Source organism: Poromitra crassiceps (genome assembly GCF_964638095.1).
Source record: "Poromitra crassiceps genome assembly, chromosome: 14".
Classification (NCBI taxonomy): domain Eukaryota; kingdom Metazoa; phylum Chordata; class Actinopteri; order Beryciformes; family Melamphaidae; genus Poromitra; species Poromitra crassiceps.
The window spans coordinates 24,444,716-24,459,715 of record NC_139633.1 but is presented as its reverse complement, the minus strand read 5'-3'; the positions used below and the strand labels follow the sequence as shown (position 1 = coordinate 24,459,715).

Sequence of the window (15,000 nt, the reverse complement as noted above, 5' to 3'; positions counted from 1 at the left end):
GGGGGGGGGGGGGTCCTGTCAAAAGTGCCAGTGCCTGTGTGAAAGTAGCCGATTTTCTTAATTCATCCCTTAGGACCGGATAAGTCTATCAATCTGTTAAATTGGAAAGCCATTAGGTGCCCTGCTTTATGTGTTTCAAGCTGTTAACTAGAAGCTGATTGATTGTTGTTCCTTTGATGGGATATGCTGATCTAATCTCACTGTGTGCGCGTTTGCAATAAATTACACAATTCATTTCCCCCATTTAGAGGTGGGGGGGGGGGGGGAAATCACACCTCCAGGCATGCCTGCGCTCTGCAGGCAAAAGAGCAGGGAACCTATTTTATGGGCGCCATTTAGCCAGCAAGCTTTCAGCAATCCCCGGCCTTCCTTCGACCCCCCCCCCCCCCCTCCCCCTCCCCCTCCCTCACCCTCTCTGCCCCCTCCAAAAAATCGAAGCATAATCAAGGTGTATGTTTAGAAAATTTATTGTTATAATTTCCCCCCATAATCTCTTCCATTTTCCAGCAGGCGCGCTCACATAGATCATCATCTAAAAAGAGAAAATGGATAGCAGTTTAAAATTTATCGGTCTTTGATTCTCAATTATACGTGTTTATGACTTCATCTGTCTTCAGTGACTTCAACCTTTTCCATTATGGTGGAATATTATTTGTACGGAATCCATTAAATTCACAAGGCAGGGACTCTAATGGTGGGGCTGCAGCGATTTGCAGGGGGAAAAGTTTTGAAAGGTTGCCTTTAGGAAAAGCGCGGCTGTTATGACACAAGAAATTGCTTTATTGATGGTCTGCTCTGCCGCCTGTGCGTTTGGCCATTTGTTACCCGGCCCGTATCTATATCTCAGGCTGACACTGATGAGAACTTTTCTGCTGCCCTCTCTAGATTACCCGGTTGTAATGACACATACAGGCAGGCTGGGCGCGGGCGGGTAAAAGCCTAGACGACGCGGCGCTGCGGCGGTTCAGGGCAGGTTTTCGGAGGTACAGGAAGTGGATATTGAGGCTGGCTGCCTGGAGGGCTCCGACGAAGCCGGGCCATAATGGAGAAATAGGGCTACATCGCTCCTATGACTGTTTCCATCCAAACCCCCCCCACAGAGGTCATCATCTCTGCTGAGGAACGATCACGCCAGAGAGGGAGTGATAAAATGTAGATCAAATGAGAGCAGCACAGATAAAAAAAGGAGACTACTTCTGCTCAGTGCTCATATCCACCCATAGGGTGCGAGTCAGTGCTCATATCTACCCATAGGGTGCGAGTCATATCTACCCATAGGGTGTGAGTCAGTGCTCATATCTACCCATAGGGTGCGAGTCATATCTACCCATAGGGTGCGAGTCAGTGCTCATATCTACCCATAGGGTGCGAGTGATATCTATAGGGTGCGAGTCATAGGGTGTGAGTGATATCTACCCATAGGGTGCGAGTCATATCTACCCATAGGGTGCGAGTAATATCTACCCATAGGGTGCGAGTCATATCTATAGGGTGCGAGTCATATCTATAGGGTGCAAGCATTGATAGTATAATAGAGGTGCGAGTAATATCTACCCATAGGGTGTGGTGTGAGTCATATCTATAGGGTGCAAGTGATATTTACCCATAGGGTGCGAGTAATATCTACTTACAGGGTGCGAGTAATATCTTGTGCGAGTCATATCTATAGGGTGCGAGTGATATCTACCCATAGGGTGCGAGTCATATCTTGTGCGAGTCATATCTATAGGGTGCGAGTGATATCTACCCATAGGGTGCGAGTTATATCTATAGGGTGCGAGTGATATATACCCATAGGGTGCGAGTCATATCTATAGGGTGCGAGTGATATATACCCATAGCGTGCGAGTCATACCTACCCATAGGGTGCGAGTCATATCTATAGGGTGCGAGTCATATATATAGGGTGCAAGTTATATCTACCCATAGGGTGCGAGTCATATCTACCCATAGGGTGCGAGTCATATCTATAGGGTGCGAGTCATATCTACCCATAGGGTGCGAGTCATATCTACCCATAGGGTGCGAGTCATATCTATAGGGTGCGAGTCATATCTATAGGGTGCAAGTGATATCTACCCATAGGGTGCGAGTCATATCTACCCATAGGGTGCGAGTCATATCTACCCATAGGGTGCGAGTCATATCTACCCATAGGGTGCGAGTCATATCTATAGGGTGCAAGTGATATCTGTGCGAGTCATATCTACTCATAGGGTGCGAGTCATATCTACCCATAGGGTGCGAGTCGAAAAAGTACCAGGGGTTTGTACCTCCATCTAAGTGACAGGTTCAAATTATTTCCAAAAGATAGAATGGGTGATCATCAAAAGGAATATTACAGTTTCATGTGACAGAGTTTGCATTTTCACGCTCAGAAGAGCCTCAGTCTGTCATCGCAAATTATAAACAAAAGTATAGCCTAACAGAAATTCCTTATAGTCAAGAAGCGGCCGAAGTGTTCCACCTGAATGACATTGAGCGCCTTCGACTGGCCGGCGCGAGCCAAGGGGCCGAGAAAAAGAGGCAGACACCTCTCGCCTAATCAGGCTGTAATTCAAGCTGCGCCTGGCCACTCGCCAATCAATACTCGCACAATCCCAATTAAGGCTTGCTGGGTCAGTGGAGGGCCACCAATTCCTTTACAAGTTAAATGCAATACTTAAATCCAGACGATCTCAGTGACCTTCACTGCTTTAATGGTTCGTCCCAACAGGAGCGGCCGGTTTAAGTGCACGAAGGACATGAGGCGGACAGCTTCCATTGACAAACGCTATACCTGTCCTGATGTGTTTTGACACCAGGATCACCCCCCATCCGGATGCTGGGCATCAGCGTTCCAAATGCTGCCGCCAAACGAATAAATTATGCTCATTATTAAAAGTAGATTACATATGCATGTATGTTTCAAGAATTGACATCCAGAAATGTGTCTTATGTTAGGGCATCTGGGTAGTGTAGCAGTAGATTCCCTGCCTACGAAGGTCACAGGTCACAGATTCGTGGCCCCTGTGTTACCTCCGGCTTGGTCGGGCTCCATACAGGCACGATTGGCTGTGTCTGCGGGGGTGGGAAGCCGGAATGAGGGTATGTGTCCTGGTCGCTGCGCTGGTCGGCCTGTTCGGGCGGAAGGGAACTGGTTGGAATAGCATGATCCTCCCACGCGCTACGTCCTGCCGGTGAAGGTCCCCACCGTCAGGTGAAAAGAAGCGGCTGGCAACTGCACATGTATCGGAGGAAGCATGTGTGTGTCTATGGCTCTCCCCAAAATCGGCAGAGGGTGTAGCGACCGGGGCAGCAGGGGAATTGCCAAGTGATTGGGGACAAAATAAGGGGGAAATCAGACAAAATAATAATAATAATAATAATAATAATAATAATAATAATAATAATAATAATAATAATAATAATGATAATAATAATAATAATATTGAATATTGGCATGTAGATGTCTTCAGGCTGAGACTCTTATCAAACGTGAAATTTGGGGCAGATTTAACCATGTACAGCCGAGTTACAAACCACTTCCTGTGTTGCCAGTAGGTGGCACTATGACTATAACTGAATATTGGCATGTAGATGTAGATTCGACTTCGCCACAGCCACGCTGCAAAAGATTGAGGTCGATCTGATTAACCTCCTAGGAGGAGTTTGTGCAAGTATGACCCCTGTAAGTGTAAATGCAATAAATTCAAAATGGCGGACTTCCTGTTGGGTTTAGAAGATATATATATATATTTAAGTCTGGACATCATGGCCCCTATCGTTGCATCGGCGCAGTTTCTAGGCCGAGCGGCAGGCGCAGATCAAAGCAGTGGGCGTGGAAAGGCGCACTTGATATCGTCGTGCTGGCGCTAGATGCAGCCCAAAGCATTACAACCACGCCTTTTAGGCGTAAAATTATGCACCGTCATGCTCATTGGATAAGTGCAATAAACGAATCGCACGCTTGCCTTTTTAGCTCCAATTCCAGTGATCCCGCAAAACCAGACGAAAGCCAAACGCTCTGCCCCCCCCCCCCTCCCTTCATCCAGCCTGTCTGTCTGCATTATAGGCTATTATTCCATATTATTATGCTTCTCAAACCAATCTAACTGCAGTTTCAATACTGCAAGCATGTAAATACGCTACACTATAGCAAGATCAAAGTGAAAATAATGTTCTATGCATCAGCTAGAAAAATATAGCCTATTAGATTGGTGAAAGTTTGTCCAGAAAGATATCATTTTCTCTCGCCTGCTGCAGGAAGGATGATGCACATAAATATACCCTACATTATGTCAAGTCATTGCATAAATGTGTTTTTATTGTAAAACTAAATGTGAAATAGGGCCAAGTTATTGGAGGGACATCACAGTATAGCAGATGCCATTAGAAGCGCGTTCCGAAGCGCGTTCCGCTGTTACTTCTCTAAATCACGTTAACTCGACAAGGGGTATATATAGGCCCAGGAGGACATATATGTTTCACATAGGGTGGTGTTTTCATTTCGAGGTTTTATTTGGTCCAATATTGAAATGTTGACAATGGCAGGCTGTGTTACCATTACACATTAATTTAGAACTACCTTTTATATCTATTTTGGCTCATTTGGTGGCTATTTAGTAGCGAAATGAAGAAACACAATGCATGCTGGGAACTCAGAGAGAGAGAGAGAGAAGGGTGACAGAGAAGAAGCAGTGAAGGCACAGAATAGGCCTGCTTTACAAAAGCGCAAAGCGCTAAATGTAGGCCAGGTCCCAAGATATCACTAGGCTGGTATTTAGCGCCGACACGCCCACTTTGGGACTGCGCCACGCCCATTCGGCCTAAAGCGCATTTGGCAGCCTAAAGCCTATTGCTATCTTGCCGAAACAGGCGCAAGGCACGTTTTTTTGCGGTTAAGGCCCGTAATAGCGCCGATGGCCTGTGGGAGAATAGAGCCCATGATGTGCCTAAAACATTTTGTACATGTAATTTAGGTGTAGCCTACTTCGTTGAAATGTTGTAGAGGGAGCTATCGAGCCATTTTGCCACACCATCCACCAAATTTGACACTGCACTTCCTCGGGTTCCCAGCAACACACCCGCCAAGTGTCAAGTCGATCGGTCAAACAGTTCTCGAGTCACAGTGTCAGGATAGAGGGCACGGAGCAGAATGTCATCCATCGTACCCGTATCACAATAAACTCAACTTAACCTGTTTTCGTATTGAATGTTTTATTTCACTGATCCCTAAATTGGTACGAGTCTCGACCGCAAAAGTTACAAACAGAAACTAACGGCCCCCTATATAGCATATTTTGGAGAAACCGTCACCATCTCACACCCAGCTCCCATTTTCTTTCCATTCTTTTTTTTTTCTTCCAGTTTTCTCCTTCTGTGCTCCATGTCTTTTATCACAATTTTGACCCAACCGAAAGGAATTCTCACAAGATATCAAAACAAAAATCTATATTTAATATGGGAGCAATTACAAAGCGAAGTTGGCTGCACAGGGCCGTTGTCACCAGAGCGCGTGTTTTTCCATCAAATAGGTCATTAGGCGATGATGGATGTAAACCTATAAAGTATCTAAACTGGACCTTTTAACAAACCACGAGCAACACTATCATTTCTCTAATAGAACCTGCTGACCGTGTCATTCCCTGCTGCCATTTGTCATCTTTCCCTGTGAAATAATCAATATCTGGGTGCTTTGAAATAAATAATATAAAAGTCATAGTAACCTACCCGAGGAGCAACAAAAATAGACTTATGGAGCGTTCAGAAAGGCCTATACGGCCTCTGGGCAATGTCTACTGCGTGTTTCTAATCAATGCATAGCAGGCACTGTATTTTCTACCTTCGTTTTATGTTGGCTTATTCCTGATCGTGTCGTTGAAACGGCGCTGTTCAAGGTTAGCATCTGTTGTTTTCTCTATGTCCCCTCCTTAAGCACAATTAGCTGGAATAAGATGATTTGCAGGAAATGATTGTATTTGAATACTTGTCAGTAGAGTAGATGTCCATATGGACTGTGACTTTCAGTGCACTGTACAAAAACACAACCTGGGAATCAGGTTATTATTATTAGTAGTAGTAGTAGTAGTTAGTTATAGTAGTCATAGTAGTAGTAGTAGTAGTAGTAGTAAGAGGGTAAAATAATCTGGTACACAACCAAGACACAAAATGTAATTGTTTTGAGTAATTTTGTTAACTTTGTCAAAAAGAACATAATATTTTCCAAAATCTACAGACGAAACAGCTAATACTCTCTTGATATGATGTCAACAAGACAAACAAATCTTGAAGCAGCTTTAGTTTGGGCCTACTGACGATGCATGATGGGGGAAATCAATCAATCACAAATAACAACTACTGCAGCCCTGTTTGCACTTGCATTCATTGAGGACACTGTTGCAGCGCCGGCTCGCCCCCGTTGCTGCACAGAGTGCTGTTTGCTTGTTTATTAAAAGTGTCCAAATTGCACCAAATCCGACACGACACATCCTCGGGTGCCCAGCAATTACCTGCCAAGTGTGAAGACAGACACACACACACACACACACACACACACCACACACACACACACACACACACACACACACACACACACACACACACACACACACACACACACACACAGATTCCTTGCTTTAAGTGGTGCTTGAGAGCAGCCACCAAGTATGCCTCATGTTCCAGTATCCTATCCTATATTAAGAATGCAAAGTCTGACTGTGAATGAATGAGTGAGCAGAATTATACTCGGCCACAGCTATGCCATTTTACGTGGGATCGCGCTGAATCTTTCAGGAAGTGTAAAGAGCACCACTGCGGGTGACCTAACAGGGCCAGCTTTTTTAATTAGGGAATAATTAGGGCCGACTATATGGGCAAAAATGGTTAACTAGTGGCCAACATGCCTCAACACAGGTTCAGCACCATGGAGAGCTCCAGAGTGATGCAGCACTCTGGAGCACCCGTGTGGGGTGCTCCAGAGTGGAGGAGCCCACAGGTGAGCCCAGTTTGAATCAGCCAGTGAACTCTGGAGGAGCAGCACACAGGTGAGCAGAGTTGCAATCAGCCAGTGAAGTAGACTATGAAAAACCTCTGGGCAGAGGGAGGAGAGGCTGCATGCCAACTCTGTGAGCGAGGCCTGACTAAATGGCCAGTCACACAGTGACATCACTGACTGATGACATCATCATTGAGTGCTCGAGTGACATCACTGGTGACATCACCAATTCTATAGATATGTGTCATCATATCATCAGTGAATTTGAGTGCATCCCGGACGCATGTTCCAGACCAGGGTGAGTCTAACTCCCAGGGGGGTCTAACTCCCACGGGTCCTCTAGTATAAGAAGAATGTTAAGTGTCTGTGTTGTGTGTGTGTGTGTGTGTGTGTGTGTGAGCAAAATTGTGTCCAGCCACAGCTAAGCCATTTTACATGTGATCGTGCTGAATCTTTCAGGAAGTGTAAAGAGCACCCCTGCGGGTGACTTAACGGAGTCAAATTTTTGAATTAGATAATTAGGACAGATTAATTGCCTAATGTGCAGCTTAATGACCAAACTTGGCCATGCCACCCTGCGTGAATCAGCCGGGGGCGGAGCTTGATAAATGCCTGTTTCACAAATCCGATCATGGCAGTTCTTCGTATACTACATCAAGCACATACGATATGTGCATGTTTTTTTATTGTCACAGGCAGCAGGGCTACTAGCTTGATCAGTAACGAGAATATCAAGGCTCATGTCTAGGGGTTAGCTAGTACCAGTGACACCATAACATGTATCAGAATGAAGAGAGAGGTTAGCTCACCTATTAGCCAAATCAAGTAGCTCCGAGTAGCTCCGAGTAGCTCGAGTAGCGGACTAACATGTTACAGCCAGCCTGCCAGCACACAATCCATACGTGTTGGGCATGCAGAGAACGCAACATTTATACTCCATACAAAGCACGGGTAGTATCAAGAGTACACTACACCATGAACATTTCTGGTCAACCTGCAAGGAGTACATTAACGCTTGAAACATGTTATTTCCTGATGCCAGTAGGTGGTGCTATGACTATAACTGAATAGGCTGTTTTCAGGTGACGTGTCAAGATGGCGACCGGGGCGAGACCATTGACCATTGGCTTGTTTGCAAACCACGTGATCATGCTGGGTGGCAAGCAGCAGCAGGCTATTTTGATAGTATTCTGTTACATCACAACACGGCCATTTTGGTAGAAAAACAACAGGTGATTGTGATCAATTAACAGGTGATTACAATCAAGTGACACTTACAGCCAATGAGCTGTGTGTATTGTAGCGCCATATTGGTAGGAAAAAAGCTTGCGACATCATCGGAATACTATGAATAAGCACTAGCAAATTTGCAGGAAATAGCTTATCTTCATTGTATATGGATCATATCATATGGATCATATAACGATTATCTCTTACCAATCAGTAGTCTGCTGCCTGCAGTGTTTTCCCCTCGCCTTTTGCTATGGTTTCAGCTCGCTTGGAACCTCGATGGAGGTGGTACTAAAAAAAGTATCGCCTCAGCGCTGTATTTGCCTAATGGAAAACCCAAAAAAGGTGAGGCAAGGCGAGATGAGCCGGTACCGTGCGGTTGAAATGCTCAAATTGCACCAAATTTGACACTGCCCTCTCTCAGGTTCCCAGCAGCGCTCTCGCCAAGTGTGAAGTTGATCGGACGAACGGTTCTCAAGATATGCGATAAACAGAGCCAGACAGACGCTCGTGCATAGTTAGATGGTGCTGAAGCTTGCACTGATTTGAATCCTGTGTGCATCTGCCAAGTCCATAATTAAGTAGGCTATTAGGTGGCCTATACATTTTTGGGTGTTACTTGCATTAGAATTATAGGAGGTTGCACTATAATTGCATAGTTCCTATACTTTTCTAGACTATGTGGATGTTTGATTTGTAATTGTAACAGCCGGTCTTTTTCGAAATTCCTCTCCTTACATTGGTCTTATGAGTTCCACTTTAGTGTCATTTGATATCAGCTAAGACACAAATATATTAGACAGAAATATGAATTCTGGTGCAAAACCTGGAAGTGTCACACTCGGTCTTATCTGTGGGAAAAGTATTGCACATCATGAAATCATCTCTGGAAAACAGAGGTTGGTGATTAATAACTTCCAGGTCCTGAAGGAATCAGAAGGAATAGACTTTTCGGTAAATGTTGACTCACCCTCCAGTGAATAGGCTAGTGATTTTGAAATGATGTAAACTTAGCATCCCATAGCCTACTACCTGTATCTGCTAAACATGTAGTGTAGCCTGCAAAAGTGTTAGTGCACACTAGACTATAGCAACAACTTATAAATCCTCAACAAAAATGAAAAAACTGCTAGTGAACACATAACAATAGGCTACCCAAGTGATTTTGTGGAGATGTGGTATCTGATGCATTACATAACATTACTATTAAAAATGCAATAAGGATAGCAGAGTTTTGAAGTAAAACCTAAAAAAAACAGCTACAAGACGTATGTCTCTTCATGAAATCACAGACTCTATCCTTGTTGTCCAGTTTCTCTCTTTTGGAGGGAGAGGTATTCATGTTCACAAATACGTTGAATGAACCATATAGAGGATATACATGCAGGAGTAAGGTGGGATCGTCTTGTGTGGATTTTCCCTTTGGTAGTGATAAGAAGAACCCACCAAAAGCAATACTTGTTGTACCTCGTAGACATGCAGGTCTATGAGTGTCAAATACCTGCGATGATGAGCACGTCGTAACCAAAGGCGGTAATTACATCACGGTAACGGGATATCTCCACTTGAGCAGCTCACTAAATGAATAACACGTGTTAATTACGTGGACAAGCCGGTGCATGTAAGACTTCTACAGATGGAAAAAAGTATATGGCACCCAATACAACCTTTACCTCGTAACTGACACCCTTTATTGGCTGCATATCACATGGCGAGCTCATATCAGCAGGAATGTCTAGGGAGCTGATGATGATGATGATGATGATGGTGGTGGTGAAATTGGTGATGATGATTCTAAGTGAAAAGTGAAAAGGAATAGCTACATTTTGGTGGGCTCTACATGTAATCATTCAAATATGCCATATGAAAAATGTCTTGCCTCTGTCTCTACAGCCCCCCCCCCCCAACACACACACACACACACACACACACACACACACACACACACACACACACACACACACACACACACACACACACACACACACACACACACACACACACACACACACACACACACACACACACACACACACACACACACACACACACACACACACTTGCATTTCCTCCTCACAGCCCACAGAGGACGCTGTCTTCTCGTTCTTCTTCTACCAGCCACCATGCACTGGACAGGTTTTTAACAAGTCAATTAATATCAATGAGTGAATATACATAGCGCATTTACAAAGAGTGCAATCTGAGGGATGAATTAAGTACATCGATTTGGAAGAAATAAATGACTGCGCGACCCAGAGACATTTTGAAAGTGGCCCGGCGCTGAAAATCAATGAATTAGAAATATGAATCTAATCGCCCACATTGGTGACACATTGAAAAGCCAAAGCCCTTGATGTGCCTTTCCACAATGTTGATTCCCATCAGGCTACAATGTTGAGGGAAAAATCTTAGGGACAAATCGACGATTCGATTTTTAAAACTTCAGCGTTTTATGACTCCACCGTGAGGGTGCATGCGTTTTTCAGGCCATTAGAAAATGTGCTGTTCTTCCGCGAAGTCTGCATTAAAGTTTGCATTAGGCCTATTATTACTTTAAGATATGGCAATCATTGAGACTTTACTAAAACCTATTGAATTAGGCCCATGTGTGGCCTATTCTGGATTTCAAGCCATCTAGATGTTCCATAAAAACAGATTGCCGGTATAGCCTACTTTTTGTTTAGCACACAGACAGGTTTTGGGATAATTTAATATTGTCATTCTTCAAATTAATTTGTTTCACTTCACGAATAGGTTACAGCCTACAGGCAGACAGACAGACAGACAGACAGACAGACAGACAGACGCGCGAGTGCACGCACGTACGCGCACCTGTTCCTAACTGAAACAGTCAAAGTTAATCAATACAAGTATGAACATTATATAGCCTATTACCCCCCCCCTTAACTTCCCTTTTCCTTAAGGTGTGTATGCTATTGCTTTTATAGATGGTTTAGATTGGCGTAAAATAGGGTATTGCATCTTGTAACTTTAGCATTTTAACGATATCTCTTGAATTCTTACATAGCATAAATAAATAAATAAATACATAAATAAATAAATAAATAAATAAATAAATAAATAAATAAATAAATAAATAAATAGGCTACACATCCACAATAAGTGGGCCTACATCAGTGACGGAGGATGTGAAGATATCCAAATAGCATAAATGCTGTCGATGTCTGATTGTTGGTTGTGTGTTGAGACTCGTTTGCCCATTGTAGCCTACTTCCAGCGCTTATCCCAAACCTTTTGTGCTAACAACCCTGTGCTCATTTGCTACCTAATTGGACCATATAAGACCAATAACAGGCGAGCGCGTACTGCCTACAGCCAAAGCGCAAAGTGAGGAGAGGGTGGACTTCTCTCTCTCTCTCGCTCTCTCGCTCTCTCTCGCTCTCTCTCTCTCCGTCCGTCCCTCTCCCCCTCTCTCTCTCTTTACTTCCCATCTCTCCCTTAATCCCATTTGCCATTGTACATGCCCAATCGCCTATACTTTCCGCATTTAACTTGGATGACATTTTTATTTCATCATTAGCATCAGACGCCAGACTGACTGACACGCTGGACACGGTTGCGTTTTGATGAAAGAGCCCGGGATGAGATACATCTGTATTTATATTTTAACATTTTATTTTGTTTTTAGCCTATAGGGCATCTGTTTTGACGCTCTCGCCTGCTGCGTAAAATCGAGATTCCGCATTTCATTTAGAAGAATAAGAGTCCACACAACCAAGCCATCGACAGTCTGTGAGTCGTTTTTGTTTTTGTTTTTTTATTTTCTTTCTTTCTTTCTATTTACTGTCACTTGCGGTCTTCGGCGCGCAGACCACAGCCACTAGCCATGCCAGAGACGACGCAAGAGACGTGCGCTTCGGCCAAGGACTCTCCTTTCTTCATTAAGAACCTGCTGAACTGTGATAGCAAACCGTCCAAACCCAAGCCCATATTCGCTGCGGCCAAGGCGGCTTTGGAAGGGGGGTTTTCCCTTACGCAGGTCGGGGACTTCAACTTTCCACGCTTCGACCTGCACGCACAGAGGTTCACCTTACCGGCACACTACCTGGAGCGAACCTCGGCGTGGTGGTACCCGTACACCCTCACCTCGTCCGCCCACCTACACAGAACCGAAGGTAAGACGGTCACACGGACATGCACTGATCCGAAAATTACCATTATTGTGTAGGCTATCATGGACGCCAGCATGTGGTGAGGTATGAGCATGACTAGCCCATGCGTCCGAAAAGTGGAGATGTCATTGAGAGAGAAGAAAGCTCATGGCAAAATTGACACAAATCTATATACATATATTCTTAAATCAGGAGACGTTTTCTCCAAACGGTGTTTGGTTCCCTATTCGTATTGTTAGTCATTCTGTCACTTTGTTCCCAGAATTTAAGTGGGGTTTGGACGTTTTTGTATAGGCCTTTACACTTTGGATGTATATAGTGAATTGACGCCCCTGCCCTGTCTTGTAGCCTAGGCCTATTTTGTTCTGCCATGTGGGATAATGGTTTAATAAAAGGATACACCCTGCGCATAAAACGAAGTCGACCTCATCCCAGAAGTTGACGATGCGCAGCAGACCAGCGTGGTTTTGATTTGTCTTTTGGCCATCATTCTGAACATCTCTTACAGAGGCTTGGTCTGTGATTTATTCGTCTAAAACACTTAATGCGCAGAAAAGATTTGTTTGGATAAAATGGGAACAGCGCCTGCTGATTTGGAAGTTACAGGGATTGTTTAAGCCTAATACGGTTCCGTATGGACATGGTGCTATAACGTTTTTTTCTAAACTGTTCTTTGTCTAGCACAATACCGTCTAGCAGCACTGTTCTGTTTATACAAGCCTAATTAGCAATTAGCCTATAGCGGGTATAGCCTAGAACCGTTTTTGTTTATCCCCAAGCTTTATGGCTCAGTACCAACAAGGCCGGGGAAAAAGCGCTGCGACAGCTAGGGCCCAGTGTGTTTACAATATCTCTCTCTCTGTCCCCGTTGTAGTCACCGAGAAGGCAGCAGCGGCGAGAGACTCCTCTCCAACCTCGGGCACGGACAGAGACTCTCCGGACCTGGTGCTCAAATCCGAGCCGGACACCAAAGACGACGACGAGGACTCCGAGCACAACAACAACAAGAGCGGCGACGAGATCATCCTGGAGGAGAGCGACTCAGAGGAGGCCAAGAAAGACTCGGAGCTGACGGGGGAGTGGAAGAAGAGGACGGACGACGACAAGAAGCCGTGCCGCAAGAAGAAGACGCGCACGGTGTTCTCACGCAGCCAGGTGTTCCAGCTGGAGTCCACCTTCGACATGAAGCGGTACCTGAGCAGCTCGGAGCGGGCCGGCCTGGCCGCCTCTCTGCACCTGACGGAGACCCAGGTGAAGATCTGGTTCCAGAATCGGAGGAACAAGTGGAAGAGGCAGCTGGCGGCCGAGCTGGAGGCCGCCAACCTGAGCCACGCCGCGGCGCAGAGGATAGTGCGCGTCCCCATCCTCTACCACGAGAACTCGGCCTCGGAGAGCGGGGGCGCAGGCGGTGCCCACGTGCCCGTGAGCCAGCCGTTGCTCACCTTCCCGCACCCCGGGGTGTACTACTCCCACCCCCTCGTCACGTCGATGCCGCTGCTCAGACCGGTCTGAGAGAACTGACTTTGCTGCAGAAGCATGGTGTCTATTTCCATAATCAACTCACATGAAAGCGAAACTATAAGAAAAAAGACAGAATATTTTTGTACAACTGACTAAAGTGAAGAAAAAACTGATTAGAAATAAAATAAAAGAGAGACACATGGGCCAAGTTTGACCAATTGGCATTTCCAAAGGGTGCAGTTTACATATGATCCGACAATTCAAATCCCATGCTTTTATAGCATTATTATTATTATTATTATTATTATTATTATTATTATTATTATTATTATTATTATTATTATTATTATATCAGTAATTTTCACCTCAGGAGTCCACCGATACACTGCCTGACGAGTGTATTTTTTCTTCATTTTAGTCACTCTGACAATTATTGGCCAGGCCTATTCCGTGAGATGTACAAAACATGAATGTTGTTTACAAAAGTTATAGCGGTCTCAGGCGCGGGCTTGCTTCACATTTGATTTTATTATACATTTCCAAATTAATAATAGCCATGATGTGCAATATAGGCGGACAGTGTGCTGTGAATGAAGAGCCTCGTTTGGCCCGTGATCCACTGAACGGAAACTACGTTTTCATCCGTTGGAATATTGATGAGGCTTTGTTGTAGGCTAATATTTCCCTTTTGCTTTTGAAAGCGCTTGACGGGGGACAATCAAGACACTCTCAACTGTACAATACTCGAGTCGTGTAGGTTTAGTCATTGACACTTCTGCTCCCTCGACATGGCTGTCCTTCAAGCACAAGTATCTCAGATGCCACTTGGCCTACTTTGTGTTTTTGACGACAACAACAAAAACAACAACAACAACAACAAATAATAATGGTAATAGCAACACTGGTGTACAAATGTAAATGTATATTTAATGAGTCGGGGAAAGGAGCTACCCTTGTGGCTCCTCCTTTGTACAGTAAAAGAACGTTTTGATATTGTATTGCTGAACTATGTTGTGAAATAAATGGAGATCATTCCTTACATTTTAGGACTGCATTGTGTGATAGGCTATACTCAAAATATAGAATTATATAGCCTACCTTAGGCTATTTCCTTCCGCATCGCCTATTTCGTGCCTTTTATTACAATACATTGAAACTGCGTCAATTCAGTATATAGGGTAGGCCTATAGAAACCCCTCG

At 44.6% G+C, this 15,000-nt stretch overlaps 1 protein-coding gene across 1 annotated transcript; it reads left to right on the top strand.

Annotated features, from left to right (window-relative positions):
• Positions 1-11,808: 11,808 nt before the first annotated feature.
• Positions 11,809-14,798, top strand: hmx3a (H6 family homeobox 3a). The gene is made up of 2 exons (XM_083650339.1): positions 11,809-12,342; positions 13,214-14,798. The coding sequence occupies exons 1-2, from the start codon at positions 12,054-12,056 to the stop codon at positions 13,849-13,851; spliced, it is 927 nt and encodes a 308-aa protein (XP_083506465.1). The 5' UTR covers positions 11,809-12,053; the 3' UTR covers positions 13,852-14,798.
• Positions 14,799-15,000: the final 202 nt, after the last annotated feature.

What these genes read in the sequence shown, in the direction of transcription:
- hmx3a (XM_083650339.1), top strand. Translation starts at nt 12,054, where the DNA reads ATGCCAGAGACGACGCAAGAGACGTGCGCTTCGGCCAAGGACTCTCCT. An exon ending in CCACCTACACAGAACCGAAG is followed by an intron (nt 12,343 to 13,213) that starts GTAAGACGGTCA and finishes TCCCCGTTGTAG; the next exon opens with TCACCGAGAAGGCAGCAGCG.